This window comes from Ranitomeya imitator, chromosome 3 (genome assembly GCF_032444005.1).
Source record: "Ranitomeya imitator isolate aRanImi1 chromosome 3, aRanImi1.pri, whole genome shotgun sequence".
NCBI lineage: Eukaryota > Metazoa > Chordata > Amphibia > Anura > Dendrobatidae > Ranitomeya > Ranitomeya imitator.
Window position 1 is genome coordinate 418219797 of NC_091284.1, and position 27982 is coordinate 418247778.

Here is a 27982-nt window from a genome sequence, read left to right on the forward strand (position 1 = left end):
CATGATCCTGCACGATCTGTCTCCAATCATGCCCCATGTCTCCATTCTGCCCCCTATGTCTCCAACCATGCCCCCATGTCTGAAATCCAGCCACTTGTCTCCAATCATGCCCCCTGTGTCTCCATTCTGCCCCATCTGTCTCCAATCCTCCCCCATCTGTCTCCAGTCATGCCCCCATGTCTTTCATCCTGCCCCGTGTCTCCAATCATGCCCTGTATCTCCATTCTGCCCCGTGTCTCGCATTCTGCCCCAATTTCCAGCATTCTGCCCGAATGTCCAGCATTCTGCCCCCGGGTCTCACAGTCTGCCCCTGTGTCCAGCATTCTGCCCCTGTCACTGTGTCCAGCATTCTGCCCCTGTCACTGTGTCCAGCATTCTACCCCTGTCACTGTGTCCAGCATTCTGCCCCTGTCACTGTGTCCAGCATTCTGCCCCTGTCACTGTGTCCAGCATTTCTGCCCCACTGTGTCCAGCATTTCTGCCCCACTGTGTCCAGCATTTCTGCCCCACTGTGTCCAGCATTTCTGCCCCACTGTGTCCAGCATTTCTGCCCCACTGTCCACTGAGTCCAGCATTTCTGCCCCACTGTGTCCAGCATTTCTGCCCCACTGAGTCCAGCATTTCTGCCCCACTGTGTCCAGCATTCTGCCCCACTGAGTCCAGCATTTCTGCCCCACTGTGTCCAGCATTTCTGCCCCACTGAGTCCAGCATTTCTGCCCCACTGAGTCCAGCATTTCTGCCCCACTGAGTCCAGCATTTCTGCCCCACTGAGTCCAGCATTTCTGCCCCACTGTGTCCAGCATTTCTGCCCCACTGTGTCCAGCATTTCTGCCCCACTGTGTCCAGCATTTCTGCCCCACTGTGTCCAGCATTTCTGCCCCACTGAGTCCAGCATTTCTGCCCCACTGTGTCCAGCATTTCTGCCCCACTGTGTCCAGCATTTCTGCCCCACTGTGTCCAGCATTTCTCCCCAACTGAGTCCAGCATTTCTGCCCCACTGTGTCCAGCATTTCTGCCCCACTGAGTCCAGCATTTCTGCCCCACTGTGTCCAGCATTTCTGCCCCACTGAGTCCAGCATTTCTGCCCCACTGAGTCCAGCATTTCTGCCCCACTGAGTCCAGCATTTCTGCCCCACTGAGTCCAGCATTTCTGCCCCACTGAGTCCAGCATTTCTGCCCCACTGAGTCCAGCATTTCTGCCCCACTGAGTCCAGCATTTCTGCCCCACTGAGTCCAGCATTTCTGCCCCACTGAGTCCAGCATTTCTGCCCCACTGAGTCCAGCATTTCTGCCCCACTGTGTCCAGCATTTCTGCCCCACTGTGTCCAGCATTTCTGCCCAACTGAGTCCAGCATTTCTGCCCCACTGTGTCCAGCATTTCTGCCCCACTGTGTCCAGCATTTCTGCCCCACTGTGTCCAGCATTTCTGCCCAACTGAGTCCAGCATTTCTGCCCCACTGTGTCCAGCATTTCTGCCCCACTGAGTCCAGCATTTCTGCCCCACTGAGTCCAGCATTTCTGCCCCACTGTGTCCAGCATTTCTGCCCCACTGAGTCCAGCATTTCTGCCCCACTGTGTGTCCAGCATTTCTGCCCCACTGAGTCCAGCATTTCTGCCCCACTGAGTCCAGCATTTCTGCCCCACTGAGTCCAGCATTTCTGCCCCTCTGAGTCCAGCATTTCTGCCCAACTGAGTCCAGCATTTCTGCCCCACTGTGTCCAGCATTTCTGCCCCACTGTGTCCAGCATTTCTGCCCCACTGAGTCCAGCATTTCTGCCCCACTGAGTCCAGCATTTCTGCCCCACTGAGTCCAGCATTTCTGCCCCACTGTGTGTCCAGCATTTCTGCCCCACTGAGTCCAGCATTTCTGCCCCACTGTGTCCAGCATTTCTGCCCCACTGAGTCCAGCATTTCTGCCCCACTGTGTGTCCAGCATTTCTGCCCCACTGAGTCCAGCATTTCTGCCCCACTGAGTCCAGCATTTCTGCCCCACTGAGTCCAGCATTTCTGCCCCACTGTGTGTCCAGCATTTCTGCCCCACTGTGTGTCCAGCATTTCTGCCCCACTGAGTCCAGCATTTCTGCCCCACTGTGTCCAGCATTTCTGCCCCACTGAGTCCAGCATTTCTGCCCCACTTGTCCAGCATTTCTGCCCCACTGACAGGTCCCCCGGGCCCCGCTGCCGCCGGCGCTTGCCTCTTCTCCTCTGCTCTGCCGGTCCCCCGGGCCCCGCTGCCGCCGGCGCTTGCCTCTTCTCCTCTGCTCTGCCGGTCCCCCGGGCCCCACTGCCGCCGGTGCTTGCCTCTTCTCCTCTGCTCTGCCGGTCCCCCGGGCCCCGCTGCCACCGGCGCTTGCCTCTGCCCTCTTCTCCTCTGCCGGTGACCGGTCCCCCGCTGCCGCCTGCCTCTTCTCCTCCGCCGGGTCCCTCGTCGTCCGGTGGTCCCCCGCTGCCTCTTCTCTGCTCCCTCGGCCTCCGCCGTCCACGTGGTGTGCCGCCGCACGCTGCTCTGCTCTGATCCCGGAATGAGGAAGTGGAGCAGGGCAGCGTGTGACGTCACTTACTTGCGGCGGGCGGGCCCATGAATCACCGCCGCCTTAAAGGTACAAGGCTCATTTAGAGACAGCAGGCACAGCACAGTGGCACTGCAGCCGCAGCCTGAATAAAAATGTCAGGGGGGGCCCGAGCAGAGCGCGGACCGGCTGCCAGCGTGCTCGCTCGGGCCCCCCTTTTTGCTCCTCATCACCGGGCCCCATACGGCAGTGATGCCTGTAATGCCCTGATGGCGGCCCTGCATGGACATCACCAGACGCTGTGTTTCCTCCTTTTTGATGCTCTGCCAGGCCTCCGCTGCGGTGGTTTTCAGTTGCTGTTTGTTAATGGGCCTTTCTGTCTGAAGTTTAGTCTTTAACAAGTGAAATGCATGCTCAATTGGGTTGAGATCAGGTGACTGACTTGGTCATTCAAGAATATTCCACTTCTTTGCTTTAATAAACTCCTGGGTTGCTTTGGCTTTATGTTTTGGGTCATTGTACATCTGTAGTATGAAACGATGACCAATCAGTTTGGCTGCATTTGGCTGGATCTGAGCACACAGTATGTCTCTGAATACCTCAGAATTCATTCGGCTGCTTCTGTCCTGTGTCACATCATCAATAAACACTAGTGACCCAGTGCCACTGGCAGCCATGCATGCCCAAGCCATCACACTGCCTCCGCCGTGTTTTACAGATGATGTGGTATGCTTTGGATCATGAGCTGTACCACGCCTTCGCCATACTTTTCTCTTTCCATCATTCTGGTAGAGGTTGATCTTGGTTGTATCTGTCCAAAGAATGTTCTTCCAGAACTGTGCTGGCTTTTTTAGATTTTTTTTAGCAAAGTCCAGTCTAGCCTTTCTATTCTTGATGCTTATGAGTGGCTTGCACCATGCAGTGAACCCTCTGTATTTACTTTCATGCAGTCTTCTCTTTACGGTAGATTTGGATATTGATACGACTACCTCCTGGAGAGTGTTGTTCACTTGCTTGGCTGTTGTGAAGGGGTTTCTCTTCACCATGGAGATTATTCTGCGATCATCCACCACTGTTGTCTTCCGTGGGCGCCCAGGTCTTTTTGCATTGATGAGTTCACCAGTGCTTTCTTTCTTTCTCAGGATGTACCAAACTGTAGATTTTGCCACTCCTAATATTGTAGCAAATTCTCGGATGGTTTTTTTCTGTTTTCGCAGCTTAAGGATGGCTTGTTTCACTTGCATGGAGAGCTCCTTTGACTGCATGTTTACTTCACAGCAAAACCTTCCAAATGCAAGCACCACACCTCAAATCAACTCCAGGCCTTTTATCTTCTTAATTGATAATGACATAACGAAGGGATTGCCCACACCTGTCCATGAAATAGCCTTGGAGTCAATTGTCCAATTACTTTTGCTCCCTTTAAAAACAGGGTGGCACATGTTAAGGAGCTGAAACTCCTAAACCCTTCATCCAATTTTAATGTGGATACCCTCAAATGAAAGCTGAAAGTCTGAACTTCAACTGCATCTGAATTGTTTTGTTTAAAATTCATTGTGGTAATGTCTATAACCAAAATTAGAAAAATGTTGTCTATGTCCAAATATATATGGACCTAACTGTACATACATACAGTTATATGATAAAGTTTGGGCACCCCTATTAATCTTAAGCTTAATGTTTTATAAAAATTGTTTTTTTTGCAACAGCTATTTCAGTTTCATATATCTAATAACTGTTGGACACAGTAATGTTTCTGCCTTGAAATGAGGTTTATTGTACTAACAGAAAATGTGCAATCTGCATTCAAACAAAATTTGACAGGTGCATAAGTATGGGCACCCTTATCATTTTTTTGTTTTAAATACTCCTACCTACTTTTTACTGACTTACTAAAGCACTTTTTTTTGGTTTTCTAACCTCATTGAGCTTTGAACTTCATAGCCAAGTGTATGCATTCATGAGAAAAGCTACTTAAAGTGGCCACTTGCAAGTTGTTCTCCTGTTTGAATCTCCTCTGAAGAGTGGCATCATGGGCTCCTCAAAACAACTGTCTAATGATCTGAAAACAAAGATTATTCAACATAGTTGTTCCGGGGAAGGATACAAAAAGCTGTCTCAGAGATTTAACCTGTCAATTTCCACTGTGAGGAACATAGTAAGGAAATGGAAGAACACAGGTACAGTTCTTGTTAAGGCCAGAAGTGGCAGGCCAAGAAAAACATCAGAAAGGCAGAGAAGAAGAATGGCGAGATCAGTCAAGGACAATCCTCATACCACCTCCAGAGAGCTGCAGCATCAACTTGCTGCAGATGGTGTCACTGTGCATCGGTCAACTATACAACGTACTTTGCTCAAGGAGAAGCTGTATGGGAGAGTGATGCGAAAGAAGCCGTTTCTGCAAGCACGCCACAAACCGAGTCGGCCGAGGTATGCGAAAGCACATTTGTAGAAGCCAATTTCTTTTTGGAAGAAGGTCCTGTGGACTGATGAAACCAATATTGAGTTGTTTGGTCATACAAAAAGGCGTTATGCATGGCGGCCAAAAAAGACAGCATTCCAAGAAAAACACTTGCTACCCACAGTAAAATTTGGTGGAGGTTCCATCATGCTTTGGGGCTGTGTGGCCAATGCCGGCACCGGGAATCTTGTTAAAGTTGAGGGATGCATGAATTCCTCTCAGTATCAGCAGATTCTTGACAATAATGTTCATGAATCCGTGACAAAGTTGAAGTTACGCAGGGGATGGATCTTTCAGCAAGACAATGATCCAAAACACTGCTCCAAATCTACTCAGGCATTCATGCAGAGGAACAATTACACTGTTCTGGAATGGCCATCCCAGTCCCCAGACCTGAATATCATTGAACATCTGTGGGATCATTTGAAGAGGGCTGTCCATGCTCGGCGACCATCAAACTTAACTGAACTGGAATTGTTTTGTAAAGAGAAATGGTCAAAAATACCTTCATCCAGGATCCAGGAACTCATTAAAAGCTACAGGAAGCGACTAGAGGCTGTTATTTATGCAAAAGGAGGATCTACTAAATATTAATGTCACTTTTCTGGTGGGGTACCCATACATATGCACCTGTCAAATTTTGTTTGAATACAGATTGCACATTTTCTGTTGGTACAATAAACCTCATTTCAAGGCAGAAACATTACTGTGTCCAACAGTTTAGATATATGATATATGAGCTGTTGCAAAAAAACAATTTTTTATAAAACATTAAGCTTAAGATTAATAGGGGTGCCCAAGCTTTTTCATATAACTGTATGCATATATATATATATATATATATATATATATATATATATATATTACACTGCTCAAAAAAAATAAAGGGAGCACTAAATTCCCACATCCTAGATATCACTGAATGAAATTTTCCAGTTGTAAATCTTTATTCATTACATAGTGGAATGTGTTGAGAACAATAAAACCTAAAAGTGAAGTTACGGGCTGATCCAACTTCAGTGGAAATGCCTCAAGACAAGGAAATGATGCTCAGTAGTGTGTCTGGCCTCCACGTGCCTATATGATCTCCCTACAACTCCTGGGCATGCTCCTGATGAGGCAGCGGATGGCCTCCTGAGGGATCTCCTCCCAGACCTGGACTAAAGCATCAGTCAACTCCTGGACATTGTGTGGTGCAACGTGACGTTGGTCGATGATGCAAAACATGATGTCCCAGAGGTGTTCAATCGAATTCAGGTCTGGGGAACGGGCGAGCCAGTCCATAGCTTCAATACCTTCATCTTGCAGGAACTGCTGACACACTCCAGCCACATGAGGTTGGGCATCGTCATTCATTAGGAGGAACCCAGGGCCAAACGCACCAGCATATGGTCTCACAAGGGGTCTGAGGATCTTATCTCGGTACCTAATGGCAGTCAGGCTACTTCTGGCGAGCACATGGAGGGCTGTGCGGCCCTCCAAAGAAGTACCACACCACACCATTACTGACCCACTGCCAAACCGGTCGTGCTGAAAGATGTTGCAGGCAGCAGATCGCTCTCCACGGCGTCTCCAGACTCTGTCACGTCTGTCACATGTGCTCAGTGTAAACCTGCTTTCATCTGTGAATTTGCCAATCCTGGTGTTCTGTGGCAAATGCCAAGAGTCCTGCATGGTGTTGGGCTGTGAGCACAACCCCCATCTGTGGACGTCAGGCACTCAGACCATCCTCATGGAGTCGGTTTCTAACCGTTTGTGCAGACACATGCACACTTGTTGCCTGCTGGAGGTCATTTTGTAGGGCTCTGGCAGTGCTCCTCCTGTTCCTCCTTGCACAAAGGCTGAGGAAGCAGTCCTGCTGCTGGTTTATTGCCCCCCTCGGTCCCCTCCACGTCTCCTGGTGTACTAGCCTGTCTCCTGCCTCCAGCCTCTGGACACTACGCTGACAGACACAGCAAACCTTCTTGCCACAGCTTGCATTGATGTGCCATCCTGGATGAGCTGCACTACCTAAGCCACTTGTGTGGGTTGTAGAGTCCGTCTCATGCTACCACGAGTATGAAAGCATAACCAACATTCAAAAGTGACCAAATCATCAGCCAGGAATCATTGGTATTGAGATGTGGTCTGTGGTCCCCACCTTCAGAACCACTCCTTTCATTGAGTGTGTCTTGATAATTGGCAATAATTTCCATCTGTTGTCTATTCCATTTGCACAACAGCATGTGAAATTGATTGTCAAACAGTGTTGCTTCCTAAGTGGACAGTTTGATTTCACAGAAGTTTGATTTACTTGGAGTTATATTCTGTTGTTTAAGGGTTCCCTTATTTTTTTGAGGAGTATATATACATATATATATAGATAGATAGATAGATATATGTATATATATATTATATATAATATACACACACATATACGGTGTGTGTGTGTATATATATATATATATATATACAGTGGGGCAAAAAAGTATTTAGTCAGTCAGCAATAGTGCAAGTTCCACCACTTAAAAAGATGAGAGGCGTCTGTAATTTACATCATAGGTAGACCTCAACTATGGGAGACAAACTGAGAAAAAAAAATCCAGAAAATCACATTGTCTGTTTTTTTATCATTTTATTTGCATATTATGGTGGAAAATAAGTATTTGGTCAGAAACAAACAATCAAGATTTCTGGCTCTCACAGACCTGTAACTTCTTCTTTAAGAGTCTCCTCTTTCCTCCACTCATTACCTGTAGTAATGGCACCTGTTTAAACTTGTTATCAGTATAAAAAGACACCTGTGCACACCCTCAAACAGTCTGACTCCAAACTCCACTATGGTGAAGACCAAAGAGCTGTCAAAAGACACCAGAAACAAAATTGTAGCCCTGCACCAGGCTGGGAAGACTGAATCTGCAATAGCCAACCAGCTTGGAGTGAAGAAATCAACAGTGGGAGCAATAATTAGAAAATGGAAGACATACAAGACCACTGATAATCTCCCTCGATCTGGGGCTCCATGCAAAATCCCACCCCGTGGGGTCAGAATGATCACAAGAACGGTGAGCAAAAATCCCAGAACCACGCGGGGGGACCTAGTGAATGAACTGCAGAGAGCTGGGACCAATGTAACAAGGCCTACCATAAGTAACACACTACGCCACCATGGACTCAGATCCTGCAGTGCCAGACGTGTCCCACTGCTTAAGCCAGTACATGTCCGGGCCCGTCTGAAGTTTGCTAGAGAGCATTTGGATGATCCAGAGGAGTTTTGGGAGAATGTCCTATGGTCTGATGAAACCAAACTGGAACTGTTTGGTAGAAACACAACTTGTCGTGTTTGGAGGAAAAAGAATACTGAGTTGCATCCATCAAACACCATACCTACTGTAAAGCATGGTGGTGGAAACATCATGCTTTGGGGCTGTTTCTCTGCAAAGGGGCCAGGACGAGTGATTCCGGTACATGAAAGAATGAATGGGGCCATGTATCGTGAGATTTTGAGTGCAAACCTCCTTCCATCAGCAAGGGCATTGAAGATGAAACGTGGCTGGGTCTTTCAACATGACAATGATCCAAAGCACACCGCCAGGGCAACAAAGGAGTGGCTTCGTAAGAAGCATTTCAAGGTCCTGGAGTGGCCTAGCCAGTCTCCAGATCTCAACCCTATAGAAAACCTTTGGAGGGAGTTGAAAGTCCGTGTTGCCAAGCGAAAAGCCAAAAACATCACTGCTCTAGAGGAGATCTGCATGGAGGAATGGGCCAACATACCAACAACAGTGTGTGGCAACCTTGTGAAGACTTACAGAAAACGTTTGACCTCTGTCATTGCCAACAAAGGATATATTACAAAGTATTGAGATGAAATTTTGTTTCTGACCAAATACTTATTTTCCACCATAATATGCAAATAAAATGTTAAAAAAACAGACAATGTGATTTTCTGGATTTTTTTTTCTCAGTTTGTCTCCCATAGTTGAGGTCTACCTATGATCTAAATTACAGACGCTTCTCATCTTTTTAAGTGGTGGAACTTGCACTATTGCTGACTGACTAAATACTTTTTTGCCCCACTGTGTATATATATATATATATATATATATATATATATATATATATATACCGTATTTTCCGCTTTGTAAGACGCACTTTATTTCCCCCAAATTTGGGGGGGAAATGTGGGTGCGTCTAACAAAGCGGATATACCGCTTACCATTACAGGCTGGGAGGAGGGGGTGTCCGCTACCGCCTGCCGCCGCTGTCGTCCGCCGCCACTGCCGGGGTTGTCCGCTGCTGCCCCGGGTGATGCTGAAGGCTCCGGTGCTGCGGGGGGCTCTGGCGACATTTTGTGAAAGACCAGAGCCCCCCGGCAGTTCTTCCATGCGTTCCAGTATGACTAATTCCGGGAAAATGGCCGCCGGAATCTCGGGAGATGAGATTTCAGCGCTGAGATCTCATCTCTCGAGATTCCGGCGGCCATTTTCCCGGAGTTAGTTCCAGTATGACTGACTCCGGGAAAATGGCCGCCGGAATCTCGGGAGATGAGATTTCAGCGCTGAGATCTCATCTCTCGAGATTCCGGCGGCCATTTTCCCGGAATTAGTCATACTGGAACGCATGGAAGAACTGCCGGGGGGCTCTGGTCTTTCACAAAATGTCACCAGAGCCCCCCGCAGCACCGGAGACAGCCCTACAGCACAGGAGCCCCCTGCAGACCCCTCATCCCAGCCTGCAGCAAAGGAGCCCCCTGCAGACCCCTCATCCCAGGCTGCAGCACAGGAGCCCCCCTGCAGCACAGGAGCCCCCTGCAGACCCCCTCATCCCAGCCTGCAGCAATGCTCCACTCCTGCCTCCGGCAACGAGCCTGGGACCCTGATCCACCACAACCACAACCCCTGGTAAGTAATAAGACGCATGGATTATAAGACGCCCCACCAATTTATTAAAAAATAGTTTTTTCCTATTTTTCTCCTCAAAATTTGGGGTGCGTCTTATAATCCGGAGCGTCTTACAAAGCGAAAAATACGGTATATATACAGTGGGGCAAAAAAGTATTTAGTCAGTCAGCAATAGTGCAAGTTCCACCACTTAAAAAGATGAGAGGCGTCTGTAATTTACATCATAGGTAGACCTCAACTATGGGAGACAAACTGAGAAAAAAAATCCAGAAAATCACATTGTCTGTTTTTTTATCATTTTATTTGCATATTATGGTGGAAAATAAGTATTTGGTCAGAAACAAAATTTCATCTCAATACTTTGTAATATATCCTTTGTTGGCAATGACAGAGGTCAAACGTTTTCTGGAATGTCTTCACAAGGTTGCCACACACTGTTGTTGGTATGTTGGCCCATTCCTCCATGCAGATCTCCTCTAGAGCAGTGATGTTTTTGGCTTTTCGCTTGGCAACACGGACTTTCAACTCCCTCCAAAGGTTTTCTATAGGGTTGAGATCTGGAGACTGGCTAGGCCACTCCAGGACCTTGAAATGCTTCTTACGAAGCCACTCCTTCGTTGCCCTGGCGGTGTGCTTTGGATCATTGTCATGTTGAAAGACCCAGCCACGTTTCATCTTCAATGCCCTTGCTGATGGAAGGAGGTTTGCACTCAAAATCTCACGATACATGGCCCCATTCATTCTTTCATGTACCCGGATCAGTCGTCCTGGCCCCTTTGCAGAGAAACAACCCCAAAGCATGATGTTTCCACCACCATGCTTTACAGTAGGTATGGTGTTTGATGGATGCAACTCAGTATTCCTTTTCCTCCAAACACGACAAGTTGTGTTTCTACCAAACAGTTCCAGTTTGGTTTCATCAGACCATAGGACATTCTCCCAAAACTCCTCTGGATCATCCAAATGCTCTCTAGCAAACTTCAGACCGGCCCGGACATGTACTGGCTTAAGCAGTGGGACACGTCTGGCACTGCAGGATCTGAGTCCATGGTGGCGTAGTGTGTTACTTATGGTAGGCCTTGTTACATTGGTCCCAGCTCTCTGCAGTTCATTCACTAGGTCCCCCCGCGTGGTTCTGGGATTTTTGCTCACCGTTCTTGTGATCATTCTGACCCCACGGGGTGGGATTTTGCGTGGAGCCCCAGATCGAGGGAGATTATCAGTGGTCTTGTATGTCTTCCATTTTCTAATTATTGCTCCCACTGTTGATTTCTTCACTCCAAGCTGGTTGGCTATTGCAGATTCAGTCTTCCCAGCCTGGTGCAGGGCTAGAATTTTGTTTCTGGTGTCCTTTGACAGCTCTTTGGTCTTCACCATAGTGGAGTTTGGAGTCAGACTGTTTGAGGGTGTGCACAGGTGTCTTTTTATACTGATAACAAGTTTAAACAGGTGCCATTACTACAGGTAATGAGTGGAGGAAAGAGGAGACTCTTAAAGAAGAAGTTACAGGTCTGTGAGAGCCAGAAATCTTGATTGTTTGTTTCTGACCAAATACTTATTTTCCACCATAATATGCAAATAAAATGATAAAAAAACAGACAATGTGATTTTCTGGATTTTTTTTTCTCAGTTTGTCTTCCATAGTTGAGGTCTACCTATGATGTAAATTACAGACGCCTCTCATCTTTTTAAGTGGTGGAACTTGCACTATTGCTGACTGACTAAATACTTTTTTGCCCCACTGTATATATATATAATTTTTTTTTTTTTTTTTTTTTTTTATTATTATTATATTCAGGCACTGTTAAATGGGTGCAAGTCTCCCCCAAGGGAACTAGCAAAGTTTCTGATTGAAGTAAAGTACAAAAAAGGAGGCAGCACAATGCAAAATAATAAAGAGTAATGAAAAAGTAAGGATGCTTTCTTAACCAACACCAACTGCATTTCAGTTCTCACAGTAGACCCTCTCAACCATATAAAGAATCTACCCCCAAAAACAGAATTAAGAGTGATCAAAAAGTCTTATATCTACTACGAAATGGTGCCAAGGAAGACCACAAACATATAACTTTAATTCGGCTGAAGTAGCCATGACCTGTAGAATGCAGTTATGTCATTAATGCTACACCATGAGCGCTGTAAAAACATTTACGGTAATAAATACAAATCTAGGCAATAGTGGGATTGATGTAATTTTTCACCCAAACCACCCAAAAAAAGACAGCAAATCTTGTATATCAGATTATATGTACCTAAACAAGCAGCGTGTATTTTTGTTAATCTAATTAAACTTGGCATCATGGCTGTCAGTGATGCAATGTCAATGGCTTTATTGGCTTACATACTAGACCTTTGTTAGGCACCCTTCTGCCTTAGCAGAAAGTATGGTGGTCGCAGAGTGGCCTCCTCCCGAAGCATAGTATTATGGCCCCAGAATGATATTTTAGGTGCTTATGGTGCATTGGGCTGGACTGCGGAGTTTCTGTCCCCAAACAGGAACATTTATGGACCTCTTCACCCAATAAAGTCATGATGCGCTTCTTCTGGTTGGCACATTGCGTTTATTTGTATTACGAAGAAATGGTCAGTGCATCATTACACACTTAAATGTTCACCAACATCACTTTGCCTCCATTGTTAATAAATATTTTTCTTAAAAGTAAAAACCGTTTCTCAAACACTTGTACCGGATTCACCTTTTTTAGTCAGGCACATCTTGTGATTTGTGGCTCTGGTGACTACTACAAATACCGTTTGTCCTCTATTTTACAAGGGTATTGTAATCAATGTATCGTGTATATTGTGCCTTACATTCTCTAATAGAGATGGAATATTTGGCTTCATCTGAATGCATTCTGTTTTCCCAGTTCTTCCATTGTTTCCCTGAATTGACTGAGTTCTTTCCTCCCTTTGCAGAAGCTCTTTGTCATCATCACTTTCAGTAAGCACATTGTGGAGCAGATCGTGTCTTTAATCGGGTGAGTAATTGAGTATTAATTAACCCTTACATGGGAAAAGAGGAAAGAAGGTTAGCAGCCTTCTCGTGAAGACGTTATCATTTTCCTGTTTATGGGATTAGAATTATTCATAAGAACTGCTATCATTTCCTCTCCAAAACCTTCCAAAGATGTAAAATCAATTATTGCACATAGTGTGCTCATCAACCATAGTGTAATATAGTTGTAAGCTTGTCATGAGATATTACGTTTCATGATTCATTTCCTAAATCTTCCTTTACTTAAATGAACCATATTGGTGCGTTAGCTAAAAGTTGGAAATTGTTTAGAAAGGGTTTTAGATGCACTCTGCAATTCAGACATCAGTTACTGGCCATTGCTTGACCAGCACTAGGTTCACAACAACAAAATATATATTCATGTTATGACACTCACATTATTGCAGTTGGTTACATTTCTGTGCTATCCAAGTGAAATAAGTGTTCTAGAACTATCTATTGATAGTCTAGATCAGGGGTGGGCAATTAATTTTCCCGAGGAGCCACATGAGAGACAGTGACTGTTGTGGCGGGCTGAAGTGAATTCTACTCAATATTAATATCAATATATTATAATTATTATATTATTGATAATTATATTAATAATAATTGTATCACTTAATATTGAGCAAAATTAAGTATGCTGACATCCCCCTATATATCGTTTGAAGCAGAGTACAGCCCCTTCTGTATATCGTATGAGCCCCCCAACAGCCCCTTACATGCAGGATGAGCCCCACACAGCCTCCCCCATATGTCATGAGCCCCACACAGCCTCCCCCATATGTCATGAGCCCCACATCCTCCCTGTATATAGCATGAGCCGTATACAGCCTCCCTATATACAGCATGAGCCCTACACTGTCTCCCATATACAGCATGAGCCCCACACAGCCTCCCCATATACAGCATGAGCCCCACACAGCCTCACTATATACAGCATGAGCCCTACACAGCCTCCCCATATACAGCATGAGCCCCAGAGCTTCCCCATATACAGCATGAGCCCCACACAGCCTCCCCATATACAGCATGAGCCGCACACAGCCTCCCCATATACAGCATGAGCCCTACACAGCCTCCCCATATACAGCATGAGCCCTAAACAGCCTCCCCATATACAGCATGAGCCCCAGAGCTTCCCCATATACAGCATGAGCCCCACACAGCCTCCCCATATACAGCATGAGCCGCACACAGCCTCCCCATATACAGCATGAGCCCTACACAGCCTCCCCATATACAGCATGAGCCGCACACAGCCTCCCCATATACAGCATGAGCCCTACACAGCCTCCCCATATACAGCATGAGCCCCACACAGCCTCCCCATATACAGCATGAGCCCCAGAGCTTCCCCATATACAGCATGATCCCCACACAGCCTCCCCATATACAGCATGAGCCGCACACAGCCTCCCCATATACAGCATGAGCCCTACACAGCCTCCCCATATACAGCATGAGCCCCACACAGCCTCCCCATATACAGCATGAGCCCCACACAGCCTCCCCATATACAGCATGAGCCGCACACAGCCTCCCCTTATACAGCATGAGCCCCACACAGCCTCCCCATATACAGCATGAGCCCTACACAGCCTCGCCATATACAGCATGAGCCCCATACAGCCTCCCCATATACAGCATGAGCCGCACACAGCCTCCCCATATACAGCATGAGCCGCACACAGCCTCCCCATATACAGCATGAGCCGCACACAGCCTCCCCATATACAGCATGAGCCGCACACAGCCTCCCCATATACAGCATAAGCCCTACACAGCCTCCCCATATACAGCATAAACCCCACACAGCCTCCTCATATACAGCATTAACCCCACACCGCCTCCCCATATACAGCATGAGCCCTACACAGCCTCCCCATATACAGCATGAGCCCCACACAGCATCCCCATAAACAGCATGAACCCCACACAGCCTCCCCATATACAGCATGAACCGTACACAGCCTCCCCATATACAGCATGAACCGTACACAGCCTCCCCATATACAGCATGAGCCCCACACATCCTCCCCATATACAGCATGAGCCCCACACATCCTCTCCAAATACAGCATAAGCCCCACACAGCATCCCCATATACAGCATGAGCCCCACACAACCTCCTCTTATACAACATGAGCCCCACACAGCCTCCCAATTTATAGCATGAGCCCCACACAGCCACCTCTTATACAACATGAGCCCCACACAGCCTTCCAATTTACAGCATGAGCCCTGCACAGCCTCCTCTTATACAGAATGAGCCACACAGCCTCACCATATACAGAATTAGCCCCACACAGCCTCCCCATATCCATCATGAGCCCCAGAGCTTCCCCATATACAGCATGAGCCCCACACAGCCTCTCTATATATAGTATGAGCCCCACACAGCCTCCCCATATCCATCATGAGCCCCACACAGCCTCCCCATATACAGCATGAGCCCCACACAGCCTCTCTATATATAGTATGAGCCCCACACAGCCTCCCCATATACAGCATGAGCCCCACACAGCCTCCCCATATACAGCATGAGCCCCACACTGCCTCCCCATATACAGCATGAGCCCCACACAGCCTCCCCATATACAGAATGAGCCTCACACAGCCTCCCCATATACAGCATAAGCCCCACACAGCCTCCCCATATACAGCATGAGCCCCACACAGCCTCTCCAAATACAGCATGAGCCCCGCACAGCCTCCTCTTATACAACATGAGCCCCACACAGCCTCCCCATATACAGCATGAGCCCCATATACAGCATGAGCCCCATATACAGCATGAGGCCCATATACAGCCTCCTCTTATACAACATGAGCTCCACACAGCCTCCCCATATACAGCATGAGCCCCACACAGCCTCCCCATATACAGCATGAGCCGCACACAGCCTCCCCATATACAGCATGAGCCCCACACAGCCTCCCCATATACAACATGAGCCCCACACAGCCTCCTCTTATACAAAATGAGCTCCACAAAGCCTCACCATATACAGCATGAGCCCCACACAGCCTCCCCATATACATCATGAGCCCCACACAGCCTCGCCATATACAGCATGAGCCCCACACAGCCTCCTCTTATACAACATGAGCCCCACACAGCCTCCCCATATACAGCATGAGCCCCATATACAGCCTCCCCATATACAGCATGAGCCCCATATACAGCATGAGCCCCACACAGCCTTTTCTTATACAACATGAGCCCACACAGCCTCCTCTTATACAACATGAGCTCCACACAGCCTCCCCATATACAGCATGAGCCCCACACAGCCTCCCCATATACAGCATGAGCCCCACACAGCCTCCCCATATACAGCATGAGCCCCACACAGCCTCCCCATATACAGCATGAGCCCCACACAGCCTCCTCTTATACAACATGAGCCCACACAGCCTCCTCTTATACAACATGAGCTCCACAAAGCCTCGCCATATACAGCATGAGCCCCACACAGCCTCGCCATATACAGCATGAGCCCCACACAGCCTCGCCATATACAGCATGAGCCCCACACTGCCTCCCTATATACAGCATGAGCCCCACACAGCCTCTCCAAATACAGCATGAGCCCCACACAGCCTCCCCATATACATCATGAGCCCCACATACAGCATGAGCCCCACACAGCCTCTCCATATTCAGCAAGAGCCCCACACAGCCTCCCCATATACAGCATGAGCCCCACACAGCCTCCTCATATACAGCATGAGCCCCACACAGCCTCCCCATATACAGCATGAGCCCCATACAGCCTCTCCAAATACAGCATGAGCCCCACACAGCCTCCCCATATACATCATGAGCCCAACATACAGCATGAGCCCCACACAGCCTCCCCATATACAGCATGAACCCCACACAGCCTCCCTGTATACTGCATGAGTCCCACACATCCTCCCTATATATATTCTTGATGAGCCCCACACAGCCTCATTATACCCTGCATGAGTACCACACAACCTTTCTATACATCCTGCATGAGCCCCACACAACCTTCCTATATACAGCATGAGCCCCACACAGCCTCTCCATTTACAGCATGAGCTCCCCGCAGCCTCCCCATATACAGCATGAGCCCCACACAGCCTCCCTATTTATACTTTGAGGCACCCATAGCCTCCCCATGTCCTGGTTGAGTCCCCCATATCCTTCCCATATCCTGGATGAGGCCTTCACAGCCTCCCCATGTCCCGGATGAGGCCCCCGTATCCTCCCCATGTCCTGGATGAGGCCTGTATAGCCTCCCCATGTGCAGCATGACACCCCCATAGCCTTTCCGTGTTCAGTATGACACCCCCATAGCCTCCCCATGTCCACCCAAACATCCCATACACATAAAAAGAACCACCACATATGCACCTCCAGTGCGCTGACTCTCCGTCAGCTGTTTCACAGGCTGATTGGTGGAGGAAGTGGCCGGAGGCCCCTCCTCCACCAATGAAGTCAGCGCAGATGGAGACAGCAAGCGGGCGGGCATAGTGCAGCCCATGGCCTCTGTTGTGGGCCGGATGTGGGCCGCACTTTGGCCATGTATAGTCTAGATAGATTGTTCAATCTGTACAGTTGGTGCTGTGGAATCAAGGTCTAGAACACTTTTTTGGCAAAAACTTTTCATATTCATGCCTATTAATCCTTAGAGATACATTTTGGGTTCTGTACATATCATCTGTACATATGCCAGTGTAGCTCTTTGAAAGACAAGTCCAGCGATACCTTATCATGGTCAGTCTGTTCCTCCCTTACTGAGAAATCAGTGTTTGAATTTATATGCAAATGAGCCTGGCCTGAAGGTAGATCTGAAGCATCTGTCACTCCAGCTCTATTCCCCACCCAGCGACATCACCTCTTGCTTAACTGATGCCACTGAGCAGGAAGAGGCAGCAATGGGCAGCTAATAGAAAATGAGTGACAGAGGCTTCAGATCTACGTTCAGCCTCCTTTGCATATAAATTCAAGCACTGATTTCTGAGTCATGGAGGAACGGACTGGCCATGTAAAGGTGTTGCTGGACTTGTCTTTAAACCCTTTCTGACATATGACGTAGTATCCCATCGAGGTGGGGTGGGCCCGTATTCCCACCGACGGGATAGTAAGTCATATGCGATCAGCCGCGCTCACGGGGGGGATTGCGGCCGGGTGTCAGCTAACTATCGCAGCTAATATCCGGCACATCAACCCACGGCACACTGCGATCAAACATGATCGCAGTGTTCCGGCGGTATAGGGAAGATTCCCTGAGACTGTCGGAGCAACGCGATGTGATCGCGTTGCTGCGAGGGTCTCTTACCTCCTCTTCCCTGCAGGCCCGGATCCAAAATCGCCACGGGGCTGCATCCGGGTCCTGCAGGTAGGTGGCTTACCAGCGCCTGCTGTGCCTGTGTGATCGCTGATCTGACACAGTGCACAGCAAAGTGCAGATCAGCGATCTGTCAATAAAACACTTGGGGGTTCAAAGTTCTCACAACACATCTAGATAAGTTCCTTGGGGGGTCTAGTTTCCAATATGGGGTCACTTGTGGGGGGTTTCTACTGTTTAGGTACATTAGGGGCCAGGAGCTGGCTGGCACTTTTCAGCCTGGGGGGGCAATCACAAGGCAGTGGCTCACCAGTTGCGGTGGACCACCCCTGCCCTACTTATCTCTGGTCCCTGCATTAAAGCAGCAGAAATAACATGCTTTAAAAAACCGGATGGTATATAGATATGGGAACAGAACGGAGCTTGCTGAATAGATATGGGAACACAAGCAAGCTTACTACCTACATAGATACTGCAACAGAAGCAAGCTGACTGCATAGACACGAGAATGGAACTAAGATTACTACATACATACCTGAACTGAAATGAGCTTACAAAAAACATGTGAGCAGAATCAAGCTTACTACAAAGCTATGGGAAAAGAACGGAGCTTACTACAGAGATAAGGGAGCAGAGCCAAGCTTTCGCTTACTAAGTCTACTACATAGATAGAGCAATAAAACCAAGACTCCTACGTAGGTATGGGAACAGAACCAAGCTTACGGCATACATATGGTACCAGAATCTAGATTACTACATTGATACAGTACCAGAACCAAGCTTACTGCTTACATATGGTACCATAACTGAGCTGATTTACAAACATACATACATCTCCAGAAACACGGACATGTAAAACACACAGTATGGCAGGGGTGTTGCTAGGGTCATAAAAGATCAGGGGCCCAAGCCCCAAAGTGCATGTCTCCCCATACGACCCCCCTATAGCTATTTAAAATAGCATCTATGCATGTATTATTACAGTATATACTGTTGCTAACCAAAAACACACAATGCAATGACCAATATCATAAAATTACGGCTATAAAATGCCAAATAATACGACTACCATAACCACTACACAGCGAATACATAATATTATAATATTACCATTACCTCTACATAACAAAACACTTTATACAAATACCAATGACACCACTATACACCTTCTACTACATAATGACTGAATCACATTAAACTGTTACTAAATAAAAAAAGAAAACAAAAATGCTACTAAAGAGCAATAATACCACCTTATAGTAACCGTATATTGGTAGATCCCAGCCCTGCACATACATGTGATTATAGTACAGTCATATATAGTAACTTACAGATGACGTTTTTTTCTGATTCAGGTGCCCCTGTGAAAACTGTTAATTTCCCTATTTATAACAAATAATGTCCTCTGAGTTCCCAACCAGCTCTGTATACAGCGGGTACGGAAAGTATTCAGACCCCTTTAAATTTTTCACTCTTTGTTTCATTACAGCCATTTGGTAAGTTCAAAAAAAGTTTATTTTTTTCCATTAATGTACACTCTGCACTCCATATTGACTGAAAAAAACAGAAATGTAGAAATTTTTACAAATTTATGAAAAAGGAAAAACTGAATTATCACATGGTCATAAGTATTCAGCCCCTTTGCTCAGTATTGAGGAGAAGCACCTATTGAGTTGTACAGCCACGAGTCTTCTTGGGAATGATGCAACAAGTTTTTCACCCCTGGATTTGGGGATCCTCGGCCATTCTTCCTTGCAGATCCTCTCCAGTTCCGTCAGGTTGGATGGTGAACGTTGGTGACAGCCACCTTCATGTCTCTCCAGAGATGCTTCATTGGGTTTAGGTCAGGGCTCTGGCTGGGCCAGTCAAGAATGGTCACAGAGTTGTTCTGAAGCCACTCCGTTATTTTAGCTGTGTGCTTAGGGTCATTGTCTTGTTGGAAGGTGAACTTTCGGCCAAGTCTGAGGTCCAGAGCACTCTGGAAGAGGTTCCCATCCAGGATATCTCTGCACTTGGCCACATTTATGTTTCCAGTCATCCTGTCCCTGCAGCCGAAAACACACCCATAGCATGATGCTGCCACCATCATATTTCGCTGTTGGGATTGTATTGGGCAGGTGATGAGCAGTGCCTGGTTTTCTCCACACATACCGCTTAGAATTATCACCAAAAAAGTCTATCGTCATCTCATCAGACCAGAGAATCTTATTTCTCATAGTCTGGGAGTCCTTCATGTGTTTTTTAGCAAACTATTGGGGCTTTCATATGTCTTGCACTGAGGAGAGACTTCTCTCGGGCTACTCTGCCTTAAAGGCCTGTCTGATGGGGGGCTGTAGTGATAGTTGACTTTGTGGAACTTTCTCCCATCTCCCTACTGCATCTCTGGAGCTCAGCCACAGTGATCTTGGGGTTCTTATTTACGTCTCTCACCAAGGCTCCTCTCCCATGATTGCTCAGTTTGGCTGGACGGCCGGGTCTAGGAAGACTTCCGGAGGTCCCAAACTTCTTCCATTTATAAGCGACTGTTCTATAAGGAACCTTGAGTACTGCAGAAGTTCTGTTGTAACCTTGTCCTGATCTGTGCCTTGCCACAACTGTCTCTGAGCTCCTTGGCCAGTTCCTTTGACCTCATGATTCTCATTTGGTCTGACATGCACTGTGAGCTGTGAGGTCTTATATAGACAGGTGTGTGCTTTTCCAAATCAAGTCCTATCAGTTTAATTAAACACAGCTGGACTCCAATGAAGGAGTAGAACCATCTCATGGAGGATCACAAAGAAATGGATAACACGTGACTTAAAGATGAGTGTCTGAGAAAAGGGTCTGAATACTTATGACCATGTGATATTTCAGTTTTTCTTTTTTATTAAATTAGCAAAAATTTCTACATTCCTGTTTTTTTCAGTCAAGATGGGGTGCAGAGTGTACATTAATGAGAAAAAAAATGAAGATTTTTGAATTTACCAAATTGCTGCAATAAAACAAAAAGTGAAAAATTTAAAGGGGTCTGAATACTTTCTGTACCCACTATGTATACAGGATACTATGTGAGTGGTGTATATTACACAATGACTACAGACATCAGATATTACACCAGTCACATATCCAGTATATACCATCAGATATCTGTGCACGTAGTATATTACATACAGTATACAGGATATGTGACTGGTGGGTGATATTTGTAGACATATCTACAAACATCAGATGTCATATACAGGATAGTTTATGACTGGTATACTGTATATTATACTACGAGTACAGACATCAGGTATTTGACCATCACATACAATATTATCTACTATATAACATCTGATGTCTGTACACATAGTATAAGGGTATATTTCCATGGTCAGGAAACGTAGCGCTTTGGACTCAGCGGACACCCCGCTCTGCCCAAAGTCCTGCCCCACTTTGTACGCGTGGTGATTCCACCTGTGTTCATTGAGCACATGTGCATGCGGAATCACTGCATCCTGTACATAGAGTGGGTTATTTATCTTGCGGAGACGGAGCGTCTCCGCAAGATAAATAGACATGCTGCGGTCTAGAAAGACGCGCCGCATGTGTGTAAATGCAGGGCCGCCAGATGCGTCCCTGCACGCATAGTGGAGATGGAATTTCATAAAATCTCCTCCACTATGCTGCAATATCTGGACGCTGCAGATATACACAGTGTCCAATCCGCAGCAAATCCTGATGTATTATGCCACGTGGAAACATACCCATACACATACAGGATAATATGTTACTTGCATATGAAACACTGTCATACAAACATCAGATGTTATACAGTATACACATGTGTATGCGTGTAGATACGTATACATGACAGTGTGTATACTGTATAACGTCTCATGTCTGTACACATAGTATAAGGCCATGTTCACACTTGCGCATGACATCTCATGTCTGTACAAAAAGTATAAGGCCATGTTCACACTTGCGCATGACATCTGATGTCTGTACGCAAAGTATAAGGCCATGTTCACACTTACGCATGACATCTCATGTCTGTACACAAAGTGTAAGGCTATGTTCACACTTGCATGCAGAGTAGGTGGAGCTTAAGGAAAGAAGTCCACAGCACCACGCTGCAGACTCAATCGCTAATGTGAACTTTGCCTTATACAGTATATGCATTTTTGTATGTATGTACAGATCTAAGATAGTGTGTACAAGGTATAACCTCTGATCTCTGTATTATTCTTTGTACCAGGCTCAGGCTGGATCAGTCCAGGACAGGATTCAGTATTGTGTCTCTGGTCACTCTGAGGTACAGGGATGGAGATTTATTGCAGGAGATTGAACTTTCCTGCAGATCTGGTGACCCTGGAGCTGATAACCTGTCACTGACAGGGCGACCCTGAAAGTTCACTCTCCAGCAATAAATCTCAGTGATCATCAGCAGAGCAGCCGCTGACTCCATACAGGAGCGGCCCTGGACTTATCAGCGTCCCCTCCTCACCATACAGAAGCTCTAGAGCACTTACCGTCAGGCCTCCCATCTGAGCCGCCCCCAAGCTTGTCTCCGGCCGGATGAAGATACAGCCGCGCTCCCCCACTTCAGCAGAGCAGACGGCCGCACACAGGGAACTGTGGCTGCGTCTGTGTCTGCTCCACTGTGATGCCGCCTGCACAGAAAAAACAAGGCGGCCACCTGGCGGCCTTAATCAGCTGCTTAGAAGACTGGCCCAGGGGGCAAATGCCCCTCTGCCACCCGGCCCAGTCCGCCCCTGTTAGGGGCTCTGCAAACGCAATGTGACGCCTGCAGACCATTCCATCTAAGTCTGCATTCCAAATAGCACTTCTTCCCTTCCGAGCTCTCCCATGCGCCCAAAAAGGGGTTTACCCCAACATATGGGGTATCAGCGTACTCAGGACAAATTGGACAACAACTCTTGTGGTTCAATTTCAACTGTTACCCTTGGAAAAATACAAAACTGGGGTCTAAAAAATAATTTTTGTGGAAAAAAAAAGATTTTTTATTTTCACGGCTCTGCGTTATAAACTGTAGTGAAACACTTAGGGGTTCAAAGTTCTCACAACACATCTAGATAAGTTCCTTGGAGGGTCTAGTTTCCAATATGTGATCACTTGTGGGGGGTTTCTACTGTTTAGGTACATTAGGGGCTCTGCAAACGCAATGTGACGCCTGCAGACCATTTCATCTAAGTCTGCATTCCAAATGGCGCTCCTTCCCTTCCGAGCTCTCCCATGCGCCCAAACGGCGATTCCCCCCACATATTGGGTATCGGCGTACTCTGGACAAATTGGACAACAACTTTTGGGGTCCAATTTCTCCTGTTACCCTTGGGAAAATACAAAACTGGGGGCTAAAAAATAATTTTTGTGGGAAAATTTTTTTTTATATTTTCACGGCTCTGCGTTATAAACTGTAGTGAAACACTTGGGGGTTCAAAGCTTTCACAACACATCTAGATGAGTTCCTTAGGGGGTCTACTTTCCAAAATGATGTAACTTGTGGGGGGTTTCAATGTATAGGCTCATTAGTGGCTCTCCAAACGCAACATGGCGTCACATCTTAATTCCTGTCAATTTTGCATTGAAAAGTCAAACGTTGCTCCTTCCCTTCCGAGCTCTCCCTTACTCCCAAACAGTGGTTTACCCCCACATATAGGGTATCAGCGTACTCAGGACAAATTGTACAACAACTTCTGGGTCCATTTTCTCCTGTTACCCTTGGTAAAATAAAACAAATTGGAGCTGAAGTAAATTTTTTGTGGAAAAAAGTTAAATGTTCATTTTTATTTAAACATTCCAAAAATTCCTGTGAAACAACTGAAGGGTTAATAAACTTCTTGAATGTGGTTTTGAGCACCTTGAGGGGTGCAGTTTTTAGAATGGTGTCACACTTGGTTATTTTCTATCATATAGCCCCCTAAAAATGACTTCAAATGAGATGTGGTCCCTAAAAAAAAATGGTGTTGTAAAAATGATAAATTGCTGGTCAACTTTTAACCCTTATAACTCCCTAACAAAAAAAAATGTTGGTTTCAAAATTGTGCTGATGTAAAGTAGACATGTGGGAAATGTTACTTATTAAGTATTTTGTGTGACATATCTCTGTGATTTAATTGCATAAAAATTCAAAGTTGGAATTGCGACATTTTCAAAATTTGTACCAAATTTCCGTTTTTTCACAAATAAATGCAGGTAATATCAAAGAAATTTTACCACTATCATGAAGTACAATATGTCACGAGAAAACATTGTCAGAATCACTGGGATCCATTGAAGAGTTCCAGAGTTATAACCTCATAAAGGGACAGTGGTCAGAATTGTAAAAATTGGCCCAGTCATTAACGTGCAAACCACCCTTGGGGGTAAAGGGGTTAAAAGAGCTACATGCGCATGTAAATCATGCTGACAGATTCCCTTTTAAAAGAGTTGTCCTGGTTTATCACAAAAGTCTGCAGTGATTCTGTGACTGTACTCTTGTGAATTCTCACATCGCTTGCAGCGCTAGCTGTGAGAATTCTCCGGTGCCAGCGGTAAGACCGAGCGGTTATGTAACCACAAGTATTGAGTATGAATCCTCCCAGCCACTTTCTGACTAGACATGCGCACCCTTGCTCTTTTCACTTGTATGATACAATATGGCCCCAATTAATGAAGACTGACATTTTATACTCAAGTCTTAATGAATGGAGCGCTGGCGTAAGATGCTCCATATATAATAAGAGGCATGTGTCTTCTAAGGAATTTAGCCCATGTTTGAATTCTATTGCGCCAACCCTCGGAAACGTAGAACAACCATTTGTCGTAATTTACTCCACTTTTGTGGTGTAAATTATTATTAATTGGACACTCACTTTTCAAAGTGGAGCTGGCCGACTGGTTCAAAAACCGCAAAAGTTCCAAATTGGGACACTTCGAGCTGTTTTACACCTTAATTCTGGTGAAACATGCTTGATAAATTGGCCCCTGGGTGAATATCACATACACACAATAAAGTTAAGGTCATTTTTCCGTGCAGCCTTGAGTTTCACATGGGCAATCACATGTGCCGATGTAGTAACTTCTGAAGGAACTGAAAATAATACATGGAAATGATAGCTACGTGAATCTTTTTTATGTGATGAAATAAAACTGGTCGTTTATATGGGGACAATATATATTTTGTTCCGTGTTAGCAGTAGATAGAGAAATATTTAGATGTGATGAGCGAGTGTACTCGTTACTCGAGATTTCCCGTTGCCGCAGCTGAATGATTTACAGCTACTAGCCTGCTTGATTACATGTGTGGACTCCCTAGCAACCAGGCAACCCCCACATGTACTCAGCCTGGCTAGTTAGTAGAACACTAACAAATACTCGGAGACCACCCAAGCAACGAGTATACTCGCTCATCACTAGTTGATACCTTTTAATGGCTGACTGAAAAGATGGTAACAAATAGCAGTGTTCATAATACTCAGGTGTCTTCATCAGGCATAGAGTAACACAAAATGTGAAGAATCACATATTTATACACAGCAGGACATAGAATAGTGCCGGAAATAAGACAAGTGACGTGAAGCTGCTATTTCTTACCATCTTTTGAGTTAGCCATTATATACATCAATAGCTGAGGACTCTCAGATTTCAGTATTGTTCATTTATATGGTCATTTAGATGGAACAGTCTGAGCTTTTTCACATAGCCAGAAAATGTGTTCAATGTACGGACAAATACAGCACTTTGTGTGTTATGTGCTTTACGTATCTTAAAGGGAGCCAGTCATTGGAAACGCTATTAACCTGCAGATATGGGGTTCCTCCGCAGACTGGTAGCATTATTATGCTACCCGGCGCCCACACTTAGCTGAATGCTATGGGAAGAAAATTAACTTTATTTCCCCCTGGTTTCAGTGATGGGGGCGGTGCAGGTTTGGCTGACTGCATTGGGACCAGCCGCCAGTCAGGGTCGGGGACATGGCCAGAGCCACCGCTACAGAGCCTTGACTGAACCCGCACCAGCACCACCCCCAGGACTGAAACCATAATGCTGCCGATGGGGATAAAATTGATTTTCTTTCAGCTAAGTTCTGGTGCCAGGCAGGTAAGTAACACTGTTAAACTGCATATTAACCCCATAGTTGTAGGTTATTTGCGTTTTTCTGGTGACAGGTTCCCTTTAAAGATTCTAGTCAGATCCTATTGAGGGATTTCCAGTATCCTCAGAAAATTTGCAAAAAAGAATTGGTATAAAATAAAGAAGAAACTTATACCCACCAATGAATCTACTTTCACTCTGGTGGTGTTGTGAATTCTGCTTTTGGGCTCCCTCCGGTGGTTGTAGGTGGTAATGCAGTTGTCCCTGGCCTGCAGTCCTGGACAGGTGTATCTGCTGATTGCAATTCTGACTGGGGTATTTAGGTTTGCAGGACTCATTAGTCCTTTCCAGTTGTCAATGTTTCTTGGGAAGTGTTGGATCTCTGTCTGGCTTCTCCTGCTTAGCTGCCAATTCAGCAAAGATAAGTGTCTGTTTCTTTTTCTATGGCACACAAGCTGTGCGCTTGTTTTTTGATTGTATTCTTGCTCTGAGTGTAGTAGTCTCTGGAGTTGCAGATATACGTTCCACGTCTTTAGTTAGATGGAGGAATTTTTTGTATAATCTGCTGTGGATATTTTTGGAAGGGTTTTAATACTGACCGCACAGGACTCTGTTCTATCCTTTCCTATTTTAGCTAGAGTGGCCTCTTGTGCTAAATCCTGTTTTCTGCCTGTGTTTGTCTTTCCTCTCCTACTCACAGCCAATATTTGTGGTGGGCTGCCTATCCTTTGGGGTTCTGCTCTGAGGCAAGATAGTATTCCTATTTCCATCTATAGGGGTATCTAGTCCTCCGGCTGTAACGAGGTGTCTAGGGTTTGTTAGGTACACCCCACGGCTACTTCTAGTGGCGGTGTTAAGATCAGAATTTGCGGTCAGTATAGTTACCACCTACTCCAGTGAAAGTTTTCATGCTGCTCCAAGGTCACCGGATCATAACAGGTGGTCCCTACCAGTCTCCGCTTACTACTTTCAGAAATAAAATGCCTGTCACACGTACTTGTCTGCCAATGAGTGGTCTCGGCAATCACATGCGGCCTTTGCAGCCATGCAGTGGTCACGTGCATCTGGTCAGCACGTCATCGCTGCAGGAAGTATAAAGAGACTGCCCGGACCACCAGAACGGTGGGAGATTAAAGGGCTGGATATAAACTACTATTTTATTTTTTGGCAATTTTTTCCTCATTTTCTTAAAAATGATTTGATCTCTATACTCCCTAAAGAGTTTTTTTTATTGCTACTTTAGGAAGAATATTTTAATTGAAGGGATATGTTTTTATTGAGCAGGTCCCCTTTAAATCCTGGGCAGGCTCACCCTTTTCAATTATCAAACCCTTTCACAGTACATGCCAAGAATGTATTTCTAATCCAGTATATTTCCTTGCCACTCCTTTTTATCACATTGCTGTACAGGGTGACACTCACGCACAGTCACTGTGTTGCACAATTGCATGAATGAGATAGTTTTCCACCCACACAGCGTTGATCTTTGCTCTGTAAGATATGCTCTATTCATTGGGCATGGTATTGAGTGACGCTAGTGTCAGCCGCTCTGCTTTGGAGAAATGCAATTCACTCCCTGCAAACTTGGAATCCTTCCAGAAGTCATTACTATTTTGCTTCACTTTATTCTAGCATTGGCCTAAAATATCAAGCGTCTAGTCACCAGGGTATTTTTTTTATCCTATAATACCCCAATATTTCACACTGGAATAAAGCAATATTGTCAGTGAATTCTGCCTGATGTGTAAAAACA

The 27982-nt window shown here is 46.0% G+C and overlaps 1 protein-coding gene across 1 annotated transcript in view; it reads left to right on the top strand.

Annotated features, from left to right (window-relative positions):
• Positions 1-27982, top strand: part of VMP1 (vacuole membrane protein 1) — a 247704-nt gene that overhangs the window by 199096 nt on the left and 20626 nt on the right. The window contains exon 11 of the mRNA XM_069757189.1: positions 12769-12830. Coding sequence (XP_069613290.1) covers positions 12769-12830 — 62 coding nt within the window. The remainder of the gene's footprint in view (positions 1-12768; positions 12831-27982) is intronic.